General features: G+C 49.4%; 3 protein-coding genes, 1 long non-coding RNA gene and 1 other non-coding gene across 8 annotated transcripts; 4 read left to right on the forward strand and 1 right to left on the reverse strand.

Moving 5' to 3' along the window:
• The first annotated feature begins 4,528 nt into the window (after positions 1-4,528).
• On the forward strand, positions 4,529-15,687 carry PPP1R26 (protein phosphatase 1 regulatory subunit 26). Of its 3 annotated transcripts, none has more exons than XM_027687567.1 (3): positions 4,529-4,770; positions 7,227-11,267; positions 15,141-15,687. In XM_027687567.1, the coding sequence occupies exons 2-3, from the start codon at positions 7,288-7,290 to the stop codon at positions 15,187-15,189; spliced, it is 4,029 nt and encodes a 1,342-aa protein (XP_027543368.1). In that variant the 5' UTR covers positions 4,529-4,770; positions 7,227-7,287; the 3' UTR covers positions 15,190-15,687. The 3 variants fall into 3 exon arrangements, with proteins under 3 accessions (XP_027543368.1, XP_027543369.1, XP_027543371.1); XM_027687568.1 differs by lacking the exon at positions 4,529-4,770 and adding an exon at positions 5,241-5,335; XM_027687570.1 differs by lacking the exon at positions 4,529-4,770 and adding an exon at positions 5,603-5,618.
• A 150-nt stretch (positions 15,688-15,837) lies between these two features.
• CUNH9orf116 (chromosome unknown C9orf116 homolog) lies at positions 15,838-16,783 on the reverse strand. Its single transcript, XM_027687573.1, has 3 exons — positions 16,654-16,783; positions 16,498-16,576; positions 15,838-16,343 (listed from the first exon to the last, which is right to left on the reverse strand). Exons 1-3 carry the CDS (start codon positions 16,716-16,718, stop codon positions 16,146-16,148), a joined length of 342 nt encoding a protein of 113 aa, XP_027543374.1. The 5' UTR covers positions 16,719-16,783; the 3' UTR covers positions 15,838-16,145.
• A 19-nt stretch (positions 16,784-16,802) lies between these two features.
• MRPS2 (mitochondrial ribosomal protein S2) lies at positions 16,803-18,566 on the forward strand. 2 transcript variants are annotated; one of them, XM_027687571.1, is made up of 4 exons: positions 16,803-16,918; positions 16,993-17,070; positions 17,233-17,362; positions 17,700-18,566. In XM_027687571.1, exons 1-4 carry the CDS (start codon positions 16,891-16,893, stop codon positions 18,241-18,243), a joined length of 780 nt encoding a protein of 259 aa, XP_027543372.1. In that variant the 5' UTR covers positions 16,803-16,890; the 3' UTR covers positions 18,244-18,566. The 2 variants fall into 2 exon arrangements, with proteins under 2 accessions (XP_027543372.1, XP_027543373.1); XM_027687572.1 differs by having other exon boundaries at positions 17,239-17,362.
• A 596-nt stretch (positions 18,567-19,162) lies between these two features.
• Positions 19,163-20,854, forward strand: LOC113969699. Its single transcript, XR_003534922.1, has 3 exons — positions 19,163-19,416; positions 19,925-20,038; positions 20,810-20,854. It is a non-coding gene; the product is annotated as an uncharacterized LOC113969699 (long non-coding RNA).
• Positions 20,268-20,398, forward strand: LOC113969844. The gene has a single exon (XR_003534946.1). It is a non-coding gene; the product is annotated as a small nucleolar RNA SNORA17 (small nucleolar RNA).
• Positions 20,855-20,864: the final 10 nt, after the last annotated feature.

Below are 20,864 nucleotides of genomic sequence, written 5' to 3' on the forward strand. Positions count from 1 at the left end.
TCTCTGTTTCATTCTGGTTTTTCTTCTTGTAGCAGGGCAGGTCTCTATCCCACAGTGCATCTTTGATCTTGCCCCTTAAATAGGCCATTTTAAAGCTCACAGACCCCTTTTCATCACCATCCACCTTGGCTCGTGGCACCTAACGCCCGTGTTTATATCCTGGCTCGTGGCTGAAATCAAAGTGTTGCTGTGGGAAACTCTGCACATGGATCATTAAAAAGTAAAAAAGGACTTTCTGTCTCTGAATGAATCCTCGTGTGTTCAACAGAGCTCCCCAAGCCCTGAGATGCAGGAAATATCCGAGCTGCCCCCGCACCTTGCACTCATGTTGCTGGCAGGGCTTGGCACTAACCATCAATGCTAAATTCCAACTGCTCATCCCAAGAGGATGATGGACAAGGTGGAAGGAGGCCCATCACTGCTCTGGCAGTGCCTCGGTGACCCTGCAGAGCCAAAAGCAGAAGGAAGGAGCTATTGGAACCCAAAGGGCTGACCTGAGGAATGTAATTAGATGAGATCTAAAACACAAACATGCTGCAAAAACCAGCAGCTTTGGGGCAGGAGTTGCTGCCTATGGATGCTCATTCTGCAGCCCTGGGATGAGCAGTGGCTCTGGAGGAATCCCAGCTCATAAAGCCTGGGCCAAGGCCAGCAGAAAGCCTCCTTTGCTGGCCCAGTGAGCACCACATCACCCAGTCTGTCCTTCCTGGGTAGGAGCCATAGGCAAGAGAGCAGCCGACACCCCAGACATGCCACACCAGCTCTCACATTCTCATATTCTCATATCCTCCTCGAAATCCCAGAAACCAGAGACTGAGCCGATAAGAGTCTGACACCTAATGGGCACAAGCAGAATTGTGACAAGCACAGGATCCAGCTGGAAATGTCCTTGTGGGAATACAGACAGCATTGCCTCCGAGCAAAGCCTGCGGAGGTGGACGGAAAGGGGGGACTTGTGTAAAGAAAACTCTTAAAAGCCTACACGGGCCATGTCGATGGTTGTAAACATGAAAAATTTATAATTTAACCTAGATAGGAGTGAGTCATACAAAAACTATTAGAAGGTTCCAGGTACAGAATATGAGAGAGGTGCTATCACTTAGAATCATAGAATGGTTTGGGTTGGAAAGGACCTTAAAGCCCATCCAGTCCCACCCCCTGCCATGGGCAGGGACACCTTCCACCAGACCAGGGTGTTCCAAGCCCCATCCAAACTTCCAGGAATGAGACAGCCACAACTTCTCTGGGCAACCTGTGCCAGGGCCTCACCACCCTCATAGGGAAGAACTTCTTCCCAATATCCAATCTAAACCTACTCTTTCAGTTTGAAGCCATTCCCCCTTGTCCTGCCACTACAGTTCCCGTTGAAAACACCTTTCAAAACTTCCTTTGAAATTTTAGAGGTCTCTGCCCTATGATAGCAAGGAAAGGTCAGGGTTACCTCTTGGCACTAAATTTGTTTCTCAGGTTGCATTCTTATGCCAGATTCTCTGGGAATTACTATGGAAAAGGGATATCTTCCAAAGCAATGATCTGTGCCCCGCAGAGACCTTCAGTTACACTTTGTATAGTGGTCAGTGATGAATGGGAAGTTGACCAGATTTGACTCAAAAACATTAAATGCATTCTGTAACCTGCCTCTGTGCTATACACACAACTTCATTTGCTTCAGGGAGCCAGTAGGTTTCTTTCCTTTAAAAAAATCTGTCAACCAAAGGCCATTTACAGCAACAGTGTCTTCCAAGGCAAGACACAGCAGAGCTTTCCAGGACTGAGCTCCACCAAGAACTGCCCTCAGACCTCCTCCTGTCCCTGGTGCTGCTTCCCCGGGCAGCATCCAGCCCTGCTGTAAGGAAGCTCACACCATCTCTGCTCCATTAAGAGGGTAAATAGAAATGTTCAATACCCAGCGCCGCTTTCTGGCAGCTTTCACAGGCATCTTTCTTCCTTTTTTCCTAAATTAGATCTTTCTATTATAACTTCAAGGCCTCATGAGTCTCCTTGGCATTTATTAAATAACAACTAAGCTCTTCAATTTGCCATGTTTCTACATGATGCAGTTGTTCTCCATCTAAGAAATTGCCTGAGATTAAACTGAAGGAGCTGAACGTGGCAGGGGGATGTTGGAGCTGGACCAGTACTGGGTGTCCTGAAGTGATACACAAACCCCAGATACTGAGGGTTAGGGAAAATCAAGGTTCAGCCTGGACTCCATGTCCACCTCCTTTCCTCGCTGCTTCTTCCACCAAAAACTCAGTGATCACAGCAGGACTGCACTGTCATGGATCAGATTTGTCCCCGTGCTTGGGGAATGCAAAACTGCCACCAGCAGAGGAAAGGACTTCCTTCATGTCCTAGGCCTCATATTCCCAAGGAAGCAGCAGCACAGCAGACATGCCCAGTGTTTTAACACGGCTCCATGTAGGAACTGTAATTGGCCACAAAGCCACGGGTTACCTGACAACAAGAACTATGAGGTGAGCCCTTTTATTCCTACTATTTTGGTTTTAATCTTGTAGTTTCTCTCGCTGGGGAAAAAAAAAATAACAAAAACCATCACCTGAGCTCTGGTTTTGGTCTCTGATAACCCACAGCCTTTTAAGGTACCCTGAGCCACCTGTAATGAGCATCTGTTCCTACCCCCTGCAATAAGCTGCAAATGGGATGAGAAGATCTGGAGGTCAGGGGAGACGTTTCATTTCAGGAACATGAATGTTTCCCTGCCATTCCAGCCATCCTAACAAGGGCTCCAATTAGCGCTCGTGACTTTGTCATCAGTCCAGAGGGGACGCAGGGACGGGGACCACTGCTCTCATTTCCGCAAAGATTATGGATCAGGAAGAAAAATCATCCCTAATGGGACCTTAAGGAGAGGTTCTGCTCTTCTTTCAAGTCGAAGTGGCACACGGGGGCCACTTGCTCTGCAGAGCCATGAGTGCCACCTCGGCTGGTGACGGCAGAGCTCTCCAGCAGCATCCAGCCTCCCCCCTTCCAAGCAACTGCATGTGCACAAAAACATTTATCAGGCTTCTGGCCATAGCTTTGACTTTAATTTTATTTTAAAAGTGCATTCACATGTAAATTGACTTGGCCCGAGAGGATACATGAATACAAGAGCCCTTTCTTTTCCCTGCCGTGGCACTGGGAGGAATATGGTGAGCGGAGCAAAGTTTCCTCACCTCCAGGCTGCAATTCTGCAGCAAAAGAAAAGCAAGTTCATTGTTTCCTTCTGCACACAGATGCTGGCTCTGCTGTTTTCAGCAGCCTCGTTCAAGCGAGCCAGTTCAGAATACAAAAGCACGTTACATATCCCAGGGACAGGAACACACAGGCAAATGTCTTATGGGCTCTGTTTTATCTGTTGTAAGAGCAGGAGATACATTAATATGAGTTTGTAACTGTGTCTGATGCTTTGAAACACGGTCCTGTCCCACAGCCCCAAGGTCAGACTTGGTTTGGTGGTAGAGGATTCCTGGGGGGGTAAAAAAATTAGAACGTGAAGTTGGAGACCAGGAAAGCACACAATTCATCAGGGCCTGAAAATACACGTGCTCCCCAAGAACCTCTGGGATAAAAACAGGCAGAAATCTGTCCCACAGCACTCACCATATGTCATCTTGTGATGTGTTGCCACGGAATGAACACAAAAAGAGCACAACACTCTCAGTCACCCCATTTTCAGCCTGGGACCTTTTGTATCTGCTGTTCCCCTCTGCCATTCGACATCTCCCAGCCTGAGTGTTTTTCCTGTGATTTTGGCAACACCTCCCCAAAAGACACTGGTTTCCTCTGCAGCATCGTAGGTGTGTTCAAGACCCACGGGGAAAAAAACAACGCACTGACAAAGCGAAAACGGGGCAGCACTTTGCGTCGAGGCACTGCCTTTTTGTTTGCCAGAAACTAGGAAAGGAAACACTTGTGGGGATTTATAGACTGAGTGTTATGACTCACTCTGTGTGTGTTTTAGTGAACGAGCAGGTTGGAACGGGTATCCCGAAAGGAAGGATGCCGGCACAGGGGTGGCAGCGCATCCTCGGGGAAAGCCTGGGATGCACAGGAATGAATTAGAGCACTAAAACTTTGCTGTTTCTCCACGTGAAAGCTCCAACAACTCCACGAGCCGAAGCACCGGCTGCCCCAGCTGCTGGAAGCGGAGGCCTCGGCTCTCTGCGCCTCAGTCCTAGTTCTGCACCCCCCAAACTTTGCGCCTGGGACGGTCAGTGTCGCGTTTTGCAGATATTTTGAGTTTCCCCCACTTTGGCACCCCGAAGGGGGCGGGATGGGTTACCCCCGACTCTTATCTCACACGCGTCTTGCTCTTTTCCCCCGGTGTTTCCGCAGCCCCTCAGCGCTGCCGGACCAGGGTCTGGAGCCCACCCCGGGGGCTGCCGGAGGCCGCGGCTCCGCGGTGCCCCTTCCCGGCCGGCGGAACCTTCCGTTACGATCGTTACCGAGCTCCAGGCGCCCTCCTCCCCTTCCCTCCCTCCTTCCCTCCCCTCCGCGCCGGCTCCGGGCCGCAGCGGCCGCTCCTGCCTTTGTGCCCCGGCCGCGGAGCGGTCCCTCCCCGCCTCCCCGGCGGAGCCCTGCGGCGCATGCCTCCCGCTCCCCGGGGGCAGGGAAGGAAGCGCCGCCCGCCCCTGCACCAGTGCGGCGGGCAGCGGCGGAGCGGAGCCCGGCGGAGCGCACAGCCCGGCCGGGGCTCCGCCGATTCTCCCCCCCCACCCCGCGCCCCGCGTTCCCCCCGTCCCCCTCTCGGCCTCCTCTCGGCAGGTGAGCGCCGGGCGCCGGGCGGGGGGCGCGGGCCGGCGGCCGAGGGAGGCCCCGGGAGCGGGGCGGCGGAAGGCGGGAAGGGGGAGCCATGGCGGCGCGGGCAGGGCCCGGCCGGCCGCGGGCAGCGGGCGCGGCGCCCCGCGGGGGTCCCTCGTGCGGCGGCTGCGGGCGGACCCCGGCGGGTGGGGGGGCCGGCACAGCCCCGCTGTGGGTGCCCCCCGAGGTGGGGAGACCCTCGGGTCCCCTCGCACACCCTGTGTAGCAGCCCCGCGGGTGTGCGTCCCCTCATGTCCCCTCACACAACCTCTGTAGCGGCCCCTCGGGTGTGTGTCCCGGCATGTCCCCTCACACACTATCTGTGTGTGCCCCTGGGTGTGTGTCCCCTCATGCAGCCCCTGTGGATGTCCCCCGTTGGGTGTCCCCTCACAGCTTTCCAGAGGTTATCCCCCTCCTCCTTGAATGTGTGTCCTCTCATTTCCCCTCACAGGGTTCCAGAGGTTATCCCTCTTCTCCTGAATGTATGTCCCCTCATTTCCCTTCACACCCTCCCTGGGTACTGTCCCTGGTGAGTGTCCCCTCATGTCCCCTCACACCCTCTGTGAGTGACCCCTGGGTGAGTGTCCCCTCACGTCCCCCCTCACACAGCCTCCAGATGCCCCTGGAAGTCCCCTCACAGCCCCCATGGGTGCCCTCGGGTGGGTGCCCCCTCAGAGCCTGGGTGGGTGCCCTGGTGCAGTGCAGTGGCACCAAAATTCACCCCAGTCCCACGAAATTCTTGCAGGACAACCACAACCCAGGTGTGGAATAGCAAAAGGCACCTGCCCCTTCTCTGAAAACTGTGGAAATAGGTTAATAGGAAATACGTTGTGGGTTTGTTTTTTTTTTTAATGAAGCCGGGAGCTAGAGTGTGTTAATTGCATTTCTTCAAGATAATGAAGTATTCTAATTTCTGTCTTTTTGATCCTTAGCTGCTTATTACAAGGAAAAAATGTTTTTAGTTTATGTTTGCCCTAGTGAACGTGTCAGAGGCTGCATTAGAAACTGTGTTCAGCTACGTGGTTCTAAAAGTCAGGGGTTTTGGGTGCTTTCAGTTAATTCATGGTCAAATACAGGTTCTGTTGGGAGCACTGGCTTTACTGGCATGTGTAGAGCTGAAATAAATCCAAACTGTCTTCAGATGACTAAAAGGTGGAAGTTAAACCAGCATATGTTGTGTTGTTCCAGGTACCGCCCAGCGAGGATGGATGGCCTTGATCATTATACTTAAAATTTTAATTCTACAGGGATGATGTTTTGAGGTGAATTACCACTGAGGAAAAGAAAGAGTTGTCTTCCCTGCTTGCCTGTTACCTTACTCTCAGTAGTAAATAAATAGAAGTTTGAAAGAGTTTAGAATCGTTAATTTTTTAAAATATTTATTGTCACTGATTAATTTGAAACCAGAACTGGAGAATAATTGACGAGGGCAAGGTCAGAGAGGTTTCAGAGGGAAAAGAGGGTAATTGTAGGTTGGCAGAGTCCAGTGCCACTCTCCAGTCGGGGCTCACTGTGATTGTGTGGAGCCTGGGCTTGAAGAAATACCCAACTGCTGAAGTTTTTTAGGAATTCCTGCCTTGTGCCAACCAGATACTGTTTTGGTCCTACCAAACGATGCTGCAGGTGAAACCTTCAGCCCTCATGAGGTCACGTGGAGGCAGAGAACTCTTTGGGGTGTTATCTGGTGTTTTCTGGATGTTTTTTTTTCACTCTTCCACGAAACAAAGCTTTTTTTTGTCTGGGGTTTCTACTGTAACACAAAGAATAGTTCATCATCTCCATCCTGCTTTTGCACACTCCTAAAGATCTGTGCTTGCCAAGGGCTTTTATCCTGCAGTGAGGCCGGATGATTGATGTCTTGGGGTTATTGCTGTGTAGTGTGTTTCAGGAAGAAATAAGTTCCCTTTCCTTCTCTCTGAGCTGCCCCAAAGTCCCTAAGCTGTGCATGTTTAATGTCAAGCCAGAACCAGTAAAAGCTATTTTGGGATATTGTTTTCACAGAATCACGGAACATTCTGAGTTTTTGGAGTCCAGCCTCCTGCTAACACAGTTACTCTCCTCCTTGAGTAAGAGTTGGTTTGTCCCCCACTACCTTGGATCACGGTCCAACTTGCTCCACATCCACATGCAAAAGGGAGTGAGAAGTGCAGAAAGAGTTTCAGAAGTGGAGATAATTACCTGAATTTGATTATGATTGTGCCAGAAAATACTGCAAACCACAAATGACGAGTGCTGTGACTTATCCCTGATGGCAGCAGTGACTGATTTACCTGTTGAAGTGGTGTTGACTGCTGTGATTATCTGGCACAGTAGATCGGTGTGTTAATAATTTGCAGTTTATGTTACCAGTATTATTACATGGAATTTCTAGAAGGTATGTGCATAATAGTAAATATTTTCCTTTTTTTCCCTTGTTGTAGGATGGAAGAGAGACCAGCCTGAAAAACTGTTCCATCGTGGACTTTGCTGTTGCCTGCTAGAATGTTCCTTATGAATGCTCCTCCTTTGGTAGCTCTTCAGACAAAATGGGAGTCCTTTGGACCAGCAAGGAATTGTAGATATCCCGTTTGCTTCCCTGAATCTGACGGGGACGTCAGGAGAACCTGTGTAAGTGCAAAAGTTCAGATGATCATAAACAACCTGCAGAGTCAAGAGTCTGCCCTGGGTATGAACAATGAGTGTGGTTGTATTATGCAGAAGAAACAGAAGGGAGAAAAAGGCACCAGTAACAGAGTCACATCCAGCACCCCATTGCTGCGGAAGCAACCTCCATATTCCAAGTGTGGATGCCCTGAGGATTCAGATGACACTGAAGTGGAAGAGAATGTGGAGTTTGGGACCCTCCTGCTCGATTCTGACAGCGACGACTCTGTGGACCGAGGAATAGAGGAGGCCATCCAGGAGTACTTGAAAGCAAAAGGCAAAAGTGACCAGTCCTTGCCAAGGAATGCGGAGTGTTCCGTGACTCCAAGCAGAGACAAAAGGTTTAAGAGAGAATTCTCGCAGAACAAAACGGCTGGTGACCTCCTCCCTGTGAAATTTAAAGCCGAGATGCTCTCTGAAGAGTACCTGTCTGACCACCTGGGAATTGGGAAAAGGCTCCAGCCTGCTTCCCCTCAGAGCATCAGCAGCGATGACTCTTTTGAACAGAGCATACAAGCTGAAATAGTGCAGTTCCTGAATGAGAAGAAGCAGCAAGAAATTAGTAAATGTGTTAGTGAGGGGGATAAAAAGGATTCCCGGGTGAGATCTGTCCTCAAATGCAACAAAGAAACAACAAACAGAACGAACTGTCGTGCTCTAAAGCGAGGTTGTAAGGCGCTGCTCCTGAGACACCATCCCAAGCTGCAGAAATCCGGCACACAGTCCAAGTGTTTGCAGTCAAAAATCCAAGCAGAGCCCAGTGAGTTCAGCCGGGTGAACCAAGCGTATCTGGAAATGGGCACTGCCAGCCAGCCCTGGCTCGTGGAGCAGAATGAGGGAAGTGGAGCTCATTACTGGGAGCCAAGGGAAGCACTTATCAAGGAGAGCGTGCACACATCTGACTCGAGCAGTGATGATGGCATTGAAGAAGCCATTCAGCTTTACCAGCTGGAGAAAATCAGGAAAGAGGCAGGTGATGCAGCAGACTGTGTCCCTTTGCAGAGGGAACAATTTGATCCAAAGGGGATGGCGGACATTTCTGCCAGCCTGACAATTAGCTCCACAAAAAGTGCCTCACCAGAAATCCGTAAAAGCCCTATAAGCAGCAAGAGAAAAGAAATTAATTCCAAGTCAGCAGGATTAGAAAGCACCAGCAATGACTTTAACAAGCTGTTTAAACCACTGAAAAAAGCCAGACATTTTGCACTTCCAGAAAACAAGATTGCTGCTTGTGAGCTCACATTGCAGGCTTCTTGCAGAGCAGACACATCTGCAGAGCTCATGTGTGCAGAAGCTATCCTTGATATTTCCAAAACAATCATGCCATCCCAAATGGGAAGTGACAACAAATCGCTCGCCGCAGACTCCTTCTTTCCTCCCCAGCTTCTCTCGTCCTCCCGTTGTGAAAGCGACAGCAGCCTTGTGGACAGTGATGACAGTATAGAGCAGGAAATCAGGGCTTTTTTGGCTCTGAAAGCACAGTCAGAAAACCTTGGAGCAAAGCCTCCCAGCCTGTCACGCTCGATCCAGATGCCTCTGCCTTCCGATCAAAACAGCCTCACCAGTACCCTGGAGCCTTCTCTTCCCAAAACACTGAAGCTGTCGCTGAGTCGGAAAAGGAGACTTAAAAGGGAAGGCAGAACAGCGCAACAAGGGGCATCAAAAACACCTGAACAGCTGCAGATGGGACTTTTCCAAGCAGGTAACTATTCAAAATTTCCCGTGCTCCAAGAGGAGCGTGCCCTGAGCAGCCCTGCAGAACCCTGTGATGCTCAGAGCCTCAGCAGTAAAGAGACGAGGCAGCAGCAGCTCACGTCTCCCAAATTGTCTGGCTCTGATGGCAGATGTGTGGCCTTGGACTCTGTAAACCCTTTTCTGCAAGTTCAGAGTAGCACAAGAAAAGTCATGAAAAATACGACCCAAACTCCAGAGAGGGAGGGGTCGGATGATGAGAGCAGTTCTCTGGACAGCGATGAGGACCTTGACAGTGCTATCAAGGACCTGCTACGGTCAAAAAGAAAGCTAAAGAAGAAGTCCAAGGACCAAAAATCTCAGTGCAAGAAGAGAGTCAGATTCAGCGAGACAGAAGCTCAGCTGCTGGATGATTTCAGCAGCCTCCAACAAAACGAGTGGAAATGTAAAAGTCCTGCACTGCTGAAAAGCTGCCTCTCAAAACCCAGGAAAGCTGCGAGAGAGAACGCAGTGAGGAACCCTTCAGACAACATGAACATCAAACTTCCCGGTGAGAAACCAGAAACCATGAAAAACTCGGAGTTTAACTTACAGCTTAAAAAAGGGAATAAACCTAAACCGGTTTCAAACCAGCGGGTGGCTAAAAATAGAAAAAGTGCTTTCCCAGCTGTGTGTCACACCGACGACAGCAGCTCAGTGGACAGCGACGACAGCATCGAGCAGGAAATCAGGAAGTTTTTGGCAGAAAAGGCCAAAGACTCTGCAAGCAATTCAGAGATGCAAAAAGATGATTTAGACCTATTTAGAGTGACCAAACAAACTGGTAATAGAGGAAAAGCAAAGCAGCAGCCGGTGGAGAACGAGATCAACCTCGTGCCGGGTCAGAGTAAAAAGACTGAGGTGCCTCAGCAAACTGAGGAGTTGAGGAACTCCCAGAGAACAGAAGGGAAAAGTGCAATGTTATATGGCAGTGGGAAATGTGCTTCCTCTGCAGAGAATGTTTATGCTACTGGTCAGTCAAAAGCTAAGCAGGGAGTGGGGGGGGTTAAAGGTGGTGCTGGTGAGTTACCTGGGAATGCAACAGGTAAAAAGAATGTCCACAAAACAGAGCCCCCTAAACCCAGCAAAAATGAAGGTTGTAAAGTACAAAAAGTAATGAGTGCAAAGCCCAGATCTAAAAGGAAGAACACCTTTCACCTAAAAATTTCCAGTAAATTTATTGCAGGTCTAAAATACGCCCGGGACAGGAAGAAATCAATGCTTTTGAACAAAAGGCAGAAAGCAGAGAGTTTGCTCGCCCAGAACAGCACGCTGGGAGTGGAGGCAGCTTCCCAGGATACAGATGTACTTAACCCCTTGCCAACAGGTGAATTTAGTGGGGAGAGTACAACAGCAGTAAAAGCATCCAGTTCTTCTCAGAAGGTCACTGTGGGAGTGTCAAGTCCCCACGTAGCAGAAACCTGTGCAGGAGTTGAGGCTGCTCCTCTGTGTGTCAAAGAGGAAGCTGAGGGTAGCAGAAAGGCTGATGCCTCAGGAGATCAATCACATTCTCACTTGAGCCTCTCCTCTCAGGAACAGAGTGAGGCAGCAGTAAAAGCAGCTCAGGTTTGCAGAGGGACATCCAAAGCTGAGAACACGCAGGTGTGGATGGAGGAAGGAGACATCCACACGGGCAGCTGGGCTGATTCAAATGTAGATCCCCCACGCCCCGAGTGCAGCGTGGCAGCTGGAAAAGCAGATAAAATTAGCAGAGACACAGCTCAGCAGAGCCCACAGGCGTGCAGTAAGGGAGGGAATAACCCCCTGGACAAGAGGCCAGATCCCAGTGTAGCTTGCCCACAGCAGGAATTAAATGTGACAGCAGCAGCAGTGGATAAAACTAGTGGAGGAGCATGTGCAGATAACAGTGTGCAGATGTGCATTAAGGAAGAAAAAGTTGACAGGCTGGAAGAAATTCAAGTAACCAGCTCCAACTTGGAAGGAAAAATACCTGTCCTGCAGAACAGGGAAACTGCTAGTGAAGTGCACCAAGGGCAGGAATTTTTAGCCAAAACCTGTGCAAAATTTACTGGCCTGTCTGCAGGGGACTGCCCAGATTCCCTCTTGGAAAAAAAGGTTTCAAATGTGTAAGTACACTTTTTTTTACAGTAACAGTCCTTTTAGAAAATATCTATTATGGTAATTACCTTGATAAAACTTGAGACAGGAAAGGAGAGACAGTGGGAGATGCTGTTACCTGTATGTCATACACACACTAATGTGAAAATGCTTCTATTTAACAGGGATATCGTGGATAAACATACATAGTTTTTGTAGAATTTTGTAAATTATTTAAAGTGCTCTAAGGAAATATTTTTTATGATGATTTTTAGGGCTTGCATTACTACAGGAAGCTGTAGTTACTGTAGATAAGATACTGGCTAATCACACTTTAAATTATGAGGCCTCTGATCACCTATCAAAGGGGAACCTGTTTGCGCACAGAATATATTTGGCAACCTGTTAAGAGATCCCAGGAAAACACAGCCTTGGATAGCAATGCAGATCCTCTGACACTGGTCACATTCCAGCTGCCTTAGGACAACCCTGTGTCCTGTTTCTTTTGCTGGGGTCTCAGTCCTCCCCTCCCTGAGGACTCAGGGGGTTGTTCCCTGGCAGAATTCCAGCACAGCCAGCACAGCTGTGGGTGTGGAGATCCAGCCTGGAAGATACAAATGCAAATTCAGGTAAATAAAGTGGATCAGTCTGTCTGCACGTGTAAAGTGATCTCAGCAGCTGCTGGAAGTCCTTTCGAATACCTAAAACCTCCTTCTAGCAGATGATTCCAAGCACAATTGCAGTTTAAGACAAGTGAAGGAGCATTGTCTGTTCAGACAACATGATTTCCCTGGATTTCTCTGGATTTATGTACTACTGGGCCTGCAAGGCTGAAACAATTCCTCGTTAGCCTCAATTGATGCCCTGCAGTTACCCAGAGATGGCTTTTGGTTTCCTGAATGAACTTTCTGGAATTGAGTGCCCTTACTTTCCTTTTTCAGAAGTGGTTTCTAAGATGTTACATTTCTGTGAACTTTTTCACTGACAGTTTTTGTGCAATAGAGCAGAGCTGGGTTTGCTGTAGGAAGTCCCAACGTAAACGCCACGGATATTTTCAGCACCGTTCTTTCATACTGGCTCTTCCTCTGCCTCCCTTTCCAGCAGCCAGAATAAAGCAATTTTTCACCACTATCTTTTTATTTGTACTGACTTTAAAACGGGATTGAAGTAGCACATTCATATCACAAAAAAAAGAAAAGTGCCCTCACACTGGTTTCACTGAAAATTCCAAAAAAAAAAGTGTGAACTGGAGCTGTTGGTCGTTCTTTCATTTGTGTGTAGTGAAGTCCTTCGAGGAGTTTGTTCTTACATCTTGTCCCTGTGAGTTGATCTGATATTCTCTTTGTCTCGTCTTCTGCAGAACTTCTCTCAGCCAAACCACCACTTAGCATCACTTTGTTTCTCAGTCACTTCAGCCTTCCTCGAGGCTGGCCTTAAAATTGCAAACTGGAGCAAAAGCAGCCAAGACCGGATCCAATGTCTCATGGTGTCCCTGGTGTGATGAAGAATAGTGGCAAAATGCAGCGTAGCATAGAGTAGAACGAGTAACTGTGGCATGTAGAGAAAGAAACAACATCCTTGGTGTGTTTGTACTGTTGTGCAGTTACGTTTTAAACATATTTATAGTGCTCACTTGACATTTCTTACTGTCCGACCGCCTTTTGTAGTCCTTGGGTTGGTTGGTCGGGTTGTTTAAAAGGTCAGTGTGTTAAATCATCTCCATTTTGTGGTAGGATACCTTGGAAAAGTGGTTTTTTTACTTAGCTCAGTGCCTGCAGTCCCTCTACACAGGCTCATCCTTCGATCTGCCTTGATTCCGTTGCAGGATTTGGGCCTTTTGTTTGGAATAGGTCAGTAGGCTGGTATTTTAAAATAGAAGTTTTCTGAGTACCTTGCTTTAAAAGGATTAAACTGTATACCTAATTTTCCTAGAGATGGTGGAAGCACTATGTACTGTTTGTATAAAAAGCTGAATGTTTCTCCTCCAAGTTTTCAGTAAATCAACATTAAGACTGTAAAGGTGTCTCGTGCCCCTGTCGCTGTGTCTGTGTCCTCAGTACAACTCGTGAACTGATTCACTTCCAGTTAAGATGCAATTCCAGTTACCTTGTGCTTTAAATAAAACCTGATTTCAAACAGCACTTTTTTTAAATTGATAAACTTGATTTGTATATAGGAAATGGTGTACATTGCTGAGTTTATAATGTTTAATAAATGGGGTTCTGCCCATGGACCGTGAAACCGGAGTGCTCCTATGGTTTGTGTCATCATCTTGAGTGAGTAGCATTTTTCTGTTCCCTTTTCTCCCTTCCTGCCTGTATTCTGAGGGTGCAATTAACTTCTTTAGAACAAAAAAATTAAGGAAAGTCTACCAACTACATCAGCCAAAGAAAGTGGTGGCTGTTCTGGGAGGTGAGAATGGTGCTTGTTTTAGCAAAACCCCAACAGCAGTTTTCTTTGCTGGTGTTTGTGGTCAAGAAGTGGAGTCTTTCCTTGTGTAACTAAACGTGTGTCAGGGAACATCTGTGGAATTGGGATAACATCCACAAGAGTGCCATGGTTCCACTGGCAGTGTCCTCATCCTGCTACAGTTCTTATCACTTGTTTAAAAAAAAAAGAAGTGTGGTGTCTGGGATCAATAAGAATCCCTCTTGGACATTACTAAAGGTTGAGCAGCTGAGGAGTAGAAAGATGATATTGATTTTTTAATTGATAATAATAGTATATCATTATACCACACATGGTACTGAGGTTGGGACTGCAGGGCAGATCTCTCGAGGTTGGATCTTTACAGATGCAGTTCCAAAAGGAGATTTTATTTCCTGTTTATAGTGACCACAACAGCCCCAGAGTGGGCACAGACTCCTGGCCCTTTTCAGCACCCAGTGACAGCTCTGGGGAGTGACAGAACAAAGTCCTTTTCCCGTTTTTCCACCCTCCAGGGACACCAATTTATCCCTTTACTGCAGTAGATGGAATCATGAACTCGGGTCTTCTCACTCTTGCAAAGAATTACCTTTTTCAATGAATGCTGGTTCATATTTTTTAAAAGTGAGCAGCGATTATTTTTTTCAGTCAGAGCACAACATTTGCTAATTTGGATGTTATTTAAACCACTTGGTATTTTTTATTATGGCTACTGGTAAGTGATGTCCTCCTGGCTGCAGTACCACGGTTCTCAGATAAATCTGTGCTTGTGCAGGACTTTGAAAATAGATTTAGTGCTTTATTTTTACCACAGTGACTATTTTTCAGTGCTTTGGGAGCAACAATCTTCAAGGATCCTCATGAGACCACAAGAACTACCTTAATTTTTTATAAACATTCTTTGCTGCTATTTTAAGAACACGTTTCAACGTGTAGCTGCTTTTTTATACAAGGCAGGAACACACCATCCCTGCCACCATTTCTTTTATTAAGGTATAAGCTTTTTAATTTTTCAAACCTTCAGTTTGTGACAGTTCAGCCTCACATAATTTTATCTGCAAACATGAAAATCTTCCTTTCAAAAGACAGAGTAGAAAGAGACTGTTCCAGGGAGATTCTGTGTGGTAAAATGTGTCATCTTTAGGATGATATTTTGAATTTGTGCAGGTATTTCTTAAGTATTTGGTCTAACATCTGAACACTAAGGCACATTGCATGTCAAACTCTTCAAAGGAACTGGTCTCAGTTCAAGAATAAAACTAAAAGGCAAGAAATTGAGGCAAGGAAGAAAAGAGGTGGGTGTTTTCAGATGAAGTGAGAAGATATGTGACAGAATCCACTACAGTTATATTTTTAAGAGGCAGTCTTATCCCTAAATTATGCCACCTGCAGAAAAATCTGTGGATAAAAATACTATGTAAAATAGTCACAACTATTTATATTAACTCAGCACTTTGTTATTTTCTTCATTTCAGGAGAAGAAAGGGAAGTTGTAAGAAGCTCAAGGTACTGTCTAGAGTCTAATAGGAGAATTAACAGTGAACAATAGAGAGTTGCTTATTTATTTTCACATGTTAAATATTTTAAAAGTTAACTTTTCAGGCCCGTTTCTGCTCAGTTTATTTATTTGTTCCAATGTATTGGTGTGTTTGCAGCGGGGGGGGGGGGGATTTTACCCAGCTATTCCTTTTTTTGAGATAACCAAGTGCCACAAATAAGGAATATTTATGACACTGAAGAATATCAATTGCAGTGGTGCTTGGCCATAATATTAAACTCATTATTTATATTTTTAGCAAACAGCTAGAATAGTATTATGGTCATTTTTAATGGATTCTATCCATTTGTTACACCTGTAACATGGGACTGTTTCTCATCCATAAACAGGCAGAGCAGTTTCTCTTCAAAACTAGTTTTTAAGCTAAAAATGTAAAGGTGTTCCTTCAGTGCAGTCACTGTCCAACTGATACAGTTTCACTGGCTGTAACTACAGTTGTTACAATAAAACTTAAGAAAACGTTTTCTTTTTGATTACTTGTCATTATTTGAATAATTCCTTAAACCTTTGTAGTTGTGAGATAGAAGAAACATTAACTTTCCAAAAGCAATCCAAAAGGTTAATGAACACCTCTGGAAAACTTGCAGATCGGTTATTCATTGAATAGTAGAGAAGCAGTTTAAATCTTAATTTTTAATTATATGTGGTACATGAGCCAAGAATTTAAAGGATCATTAGCGACAGAGAAGAGGTTAAGGGGATATATGTTGTTCTAGGATTTATACGCTGCCTATAAACTAAGCAAAACGGCTCATATGAGCTATTTAACTGACGTTTAACCACACTAAATCTTTATAAATTAACATATATAACAATATATGTTATTAACAATAACGGTCGTTCTGTGAATTAGTGGGTTTCATCTCAGCTGTGCGTGGTTTCCCCACCGGGAGAAGCCGCGGCGGCTCCGTGGTGTCCCTCCCTAGCTCAGGTTCCTGCAGTGCGAGGGCCCGCTGGGGTTGTAGCTGGGGTGGAAGTCCATGTGCTCGTAGGCGGTGATGAAGGTGTCGGGGCCCGTGCAGTAGCTCTTCTCCAGCGAGGTGTTGAGGCTGTTGTTCCTGTACATGCCAGCCTTGCCCAGATGATCCGAAAACTTGTGCGAGATGACGCGGAAGCAGGTCTGGGGAGGGGCGAGAAAAGAAGAGAGATGTTTAAAATTGCCCACAGCGAAGTTCGGATGCAAAGTTGGGTTTCAGCTGCCGGGGACGCCGCGGAGGGCAAAGCTTGGCCGTGCTGACCCCGAGTTCCCCCCCGGGGGACCCTCCATCACCTACCGGCAGCTCGTGCACCGTGGGGGCCCTGCTGCCGTAGGTCTGGTTGGTGGTGCGGAACCGGGGGTGCGTCGCCGGCTGCCTGCGGGGCGAGAGCACAGGGTAGGTGAGGGGGGCACGGGGGGCTCCGGGGGGCCCGCCCCGAGCTCCCCCGCTCACCCGTAGCCGCGGTAAAAGGCGGGCTGTCGGAAGCGGCCGGGCAGCCCGGGGTCGGGGCCGGACATGGCTCAGGGCACTCACTGAGCGTTGCTCGGCGACGGGACGCGATCGCGCCGCGCTCCGCCCCGGGGAGGGCGCGGGGCCCGCCCCGCCCTGCAGGAAGCGGAAAGCGCCGCTGACCTTCCTCATCCTCCTCCTGCTCCCGCTCCTGCTGCTGCCCCGCGGTGCCCTCGGAGCATGGCGGTGCCGCGGCTCCTGCGGGCAGGTGAGCGGGCGCTGCCCAGCCCCGCCCGGTCCGCCCCGGCCCGCCCGTGTGACCCCCGTGTTTCTCTCCCGCAGCGGCCCCGCGGCTCTACAGCACCGTCCTGGTACCGGCCTCGGCCCCGGCCACGGCCCCGGCGGCGACCCAGCCCAGCGGTGAGTGTTTTCCCTCCCCGGGTCCAGGCCAGGAGCGATGCCCGTGCAGGTATCGCCTCATTGCAGCAGGTGGTCGTGGGTGCATCGGGGTCCTTTCTGCAGTCCCAGCTCGTCCCCCAAAACACCAGAGGGAGCAGTGATTGATTGTTTCCCTTCTCTCAGCTGCGGATGACAAGCTGCTGTCAGAGCCTCTCAGCCACCCCGACTTCTTCAACGTGAAGGAGCTCTTCACCCTGAAAGATCTCTTTGATGCTCGGGTGCACCTGGGCCACAAAAAGGGCTGTCGGCACAGGTGAGTGGAATTATTTGATCATCCATCAGGAGTGCTTCCATAAACAATGTTTGCTTTGGGGGCTGCACTAGATTGGTCTGAGCCTGGAACTGCCCACACAGAGCAGATTACAGGGACCCCCTGCAATGTGGGCACCGAGGGGGGGTGAGACCCACAGCCCCCCAAGCCCAGCTGGAACAGACACTGGGCACTCTCTGCAGAGAGCACCTCTGGTGTCAACCGAGAGCTGGAGTGGGGGAAAGGAAGGTTCCTGTGCAGCCACTCCACATCCAGAAGCGCTCGGTGCCCGCACGCCTCGTCCCCGTGCCCCTGTGCCGCCCTCCCTCTGCCCCCGCAGGTTCATGGAGCCCTACATCTTCGGCTGCCGGCTGGATCAGGACATCATCGACCTGGAGCAGACCATGCAGCACCTGCAGCTGGCCCTCAACTTCACGGCCCACATCGCCTACCGCAAGGGCATCATCCTCTTCATCAGCCGCAAGCGCCAGTTCTGCCACCTGGTGGAGTGCACGGCGCGGGCCTGCGGCGAGTACGCGCACACGCGCTACTGGCAGGGCGGGCTCCTCACCAACGCCCACATCCAGTTTGGCCCCGGCGTCCGCCTGCCCGACCTCATCGTCTTCCTCAGCAGCCTCAACAACGTCTTCCAGACGCACGTGGCCGTGCGGGACGCCGCCAAGATGAACATCCCCACGGTGGGCGTGGTGGACACGAACTGCAACCCCTCCCTGATCACCTACCCGATCCCCGGCAACGACGACAGCCCCTCAGCCATGGAGCTCTACTGCAAGCTCTTCAGGATGACCATCATCCGCGCCAAGGACAAGAGGCGGCAGAGCGAGGCCGTCGAGGAGCTGCGGAAGAAAGCCGAGGGCAATTAGAGCCCCCAAGACGGGCTCAGTGCTTCAGGGATGGGCCTCCTGCTCCAGTTCCACAGGACTGGCTCTGCACTCGGAGCACCGGTTTGTGGCAGGGCTGGGCTGGCTGTGGAAGGGACCCCCCAGCTCTGCTGTGCACAGAGATCCCGTGGTGGTCACAGCCACAGTCCCCAGCTCAAATTGCTCCCTCCAGAGCTGTGCAGGGAAAATGGAGCCAGGCCAGACCTTGCCCCATTCCTTGGGTTTGTCCCTGTTGCAAGGAGGTGCCGATGTCCTGTGGCCTTCCCGTTCCTGAGCTCGTGATCTCACCTGAAACCAGTTGTATCTCGCGCCTCTTCTTAACAAATAAAGGGGTTTATCCCTCTGATCCTTTTTGTTTCTTCCGTGGTGAGATGGGAAGGGAAGTCTGCAATGCCAGGGAAGTCAAGGCAATGGGAGGGAAAGGGATGAAGGATGTCCCCAAGCTGGGGACATTGCAGGGTGGCTGGTGCATTGCAGGGCTGGAGGGGCCACAATGGGGGTTGGAGGGTCCCCGCTGGCTGGTACATCACAGAATTGAAGGATCTCCAGTGGCTGGTACATCACGGGGCTGGAGGGTCCGTGCTTTGTCCCAGGACATGCTCAGAGCCAAACCACGGGAAGCAGGGACTCCCGAAGCAGCTGAGAAAAGGGATACCCATCCCCTAGTACGCCTCTTGCCTCCGTGGGAGGCCCTAGGGCAGTCTTGCAGCGTGGGGAAGAGCCCTGAGCAGGGCCCTCCGTCCCTTGCCCGTGTCCCCCTTCCGTGTCCCCGGTCCCTGCTTTGAGTCCTCCCGTCCAACAGGGGGCGCTCGCGGGCGCGAAAGCACCGCGCAGGCCCTTCCGTTCCCGGCCTATATAAGCGGGAGGCGGGCACTGCATCGTCCTTTTGGCGGGCGCGGAGCGGAGCATGCGGAGCTTCGGTGGTCCCTCAGCGGGACCAGGAATGGGAGCGGGACCGGCCCTTCCCGGCCTGGTCATGGCGAAACTGAGGGGCCCCTCGGTGGCGGGAAGCCGGTGCTGGTCGAGGAGAGCCCACCCGGCCAGGGCCACGCTGCCCTTCCCGCGCCATGTTGTGGCGAAGCTCCCTGAGGGCCGGTCCCGCTTCCCCTCGGCCCTGAGCGGCCCCAGATGGGGGACGTGAGGGGGAGAGTGAAGGTAAGGCGGGTCCCCGCTCAGCTGGACCCATCCTGGAGGGGCCGCGGTTCCCCCGGGGCTCCGGGGGCTCCAGGCGCTGCCACGTGCGCTGTAAATCCGGTATATCTTCAACTCGTGTATGGGAATGGGCTAGGGCTATTTTATATATATGTGTATGTATATATATACATACACACAAACACGTATCTGAATACAGCTGTATATATTTTAATATATACATTTAATATAAATTTCAATATATGCATTTAATATATATTTTAATATATACTCCGCCTCCGAGGAGGGGAAGAAAATCTAGGGCTACCGCCTATTTAGGTTTTCAGGAAAATATTTTTTGAAGATTCAAGTAGCTGAAATTAATCTTTGGCTGATATTATGTTTTTTTAAATTATGTTTTAAATCTCTGGTGTTCAGTTAAACGGTGCGTTTCGCCAAAAAAAAAGGTGATAATGTAGTTTGCTTAACACTTGTGTGGTATTAACTGCATGCTTTATTTGTCTTTTTTCAGCCCATCAGCAGGCAAAAAATGAAGGGGCAAAGATTGTGTGTCTTCAGAAAAGAAGGGTGATGCTTCACACAGAGGCTACCCACCAAATGCCTTTGTAACACTGCTTTCCAAGAGGTGATAGAATCTTCTTAAAAATACCATAAAATCATGGAATAGTTTGGATTGGAAGGGAACTTAAAACTCATCTCACTGAACCCCCTGCCACGGGCGGGGACACCTTCCACTAGACCAGGTTGCTCATCCAGCCTGGCCTCAAACGCTTCCAGGGATGGGACATCCACCCACAATTGCATTTTCTTCAGTCTTTATGCTTTTGGTTTTGGGATTTTTTTTATTTCCCAAGCTGCCACTGGCGTTGCGGAGATGGCTGCTGTGGCATCTTTGTGTCAAGACGTGGCGAGAGAGACAGGCTGTGTTCTACGCTCGTTTGCTCTGCAGCCCGTGAGCACTCAGAGTGATTGACAGCCTGACATCATTAATAAACCAGCTGCTTCCGAGGAGACTGGTGAAAAACTCACTTTTGGTTGCCCTGAGTGTGAGATCTGTGTGTAGCACGATGGGAAGTTGTTCTGTTTGACCTGTAGTGGATGTGCTGCAGAGAGGCTGCATGTGGCTTTATGATTATATAGCCTTGAAAAACAGATCCTGTGGGTACAATGTTGTAGAAGAATGAGTTAAAATTGTTAGTCTAAAGCCATGTGGTGAGTTGGTGACATCACTGGGAGCATGGCCTGGGAGTCACCAACCCTATTTCTATCCAAAAACATTCCTCTGCTATGCGTTTATTTCTTTCAAGTTCTTGTCATCAGTGAAATAGTAATTATATAACCAGGCTTTGAAGTGTGTCTAAACCCTGTATATATTTTTTTTCCATGTGTTTTCCAGACAAAGCCACATGACTGGGAGAGCAGGAGGTGTCCCAGATCCGAGGTGAGCCACA

The sequence above is a fragment of the Neopelma chrysocephalum genome, unplaced genomic scaffold (genome assembly GCF_003984885.1).
Source record: "Neopelma chrysocephalum unplaced genomic scaffold, ASM398488v2 Primary Assembly neopelma1_74, whole genome shotgun sequence".
In the NCBI taxonomy this organism is placed as follows: domain Eukaryota; kingdom Metazoa; phylum Chordata; class Aves; order Passeriformes; family Pipridae; genus Neopelma; species Neopelma chrysocephalum.

Bases quoted from the DNA above. Each gene is read 5' to 3' on its own strand.
- PPP1R26 (XM_027687567.1), top strand. From the start codon at position 7,288: ATGTTCCTTATGAATGCTCCTCCTTTGGTAGCTCTTCAGACAAAATGG. The intron at 11,268-15,140 runs GTAAGTACACTT...TCTTCATTTCAG, and splicing joins GAAAAAAAGGTTTCAAATGT to GAGAAGAAAGGGAAGTTGTA.
- MRPS2 (XM_027687571.1), top strand. From the start codon at position 16,891: ATGGCGGTGCCGCGGCTCCTGCGGGCAG. The intron at 16,919-16,992 runs GTGAGCGGGCGC...TCTCTCCCGCAG, and splicing joins GCCGCGGCTCCTGCGGGCAG to CGGCCCCGCGGCTCTACAGC. The intron at 17,363-17,699 runs GTGAGTGGAATT...CTGCCCCCGCAG, and splicing joins AAAAAGGGCTGTCGGCACAG to GTTCATGGAGCCCTACATCT.
- CUNH9orf116 (XM_027687573.1), bottom strand. From the start codon at position 16,718: ATGTCCGGCCCCGACCCCGGGCTGCCCGGCCGCTTCCGACAGCCCGCC. The intron at 16,577-16,653 runs GTGAGCGGGGGA...CTCGCCCCGCAG, and splicing joins GCCTTTTACCGCGGCTACGG to GCAGCCGGCGACGCACCCCC. The intron at 16,344-16,497 runs GTAGGTGATGGA...GCCCCTCCCCAG, and splicing joins CCACGGTGCACGAGCTGCCG to ACCTGCTTCCGCGTCATCTC.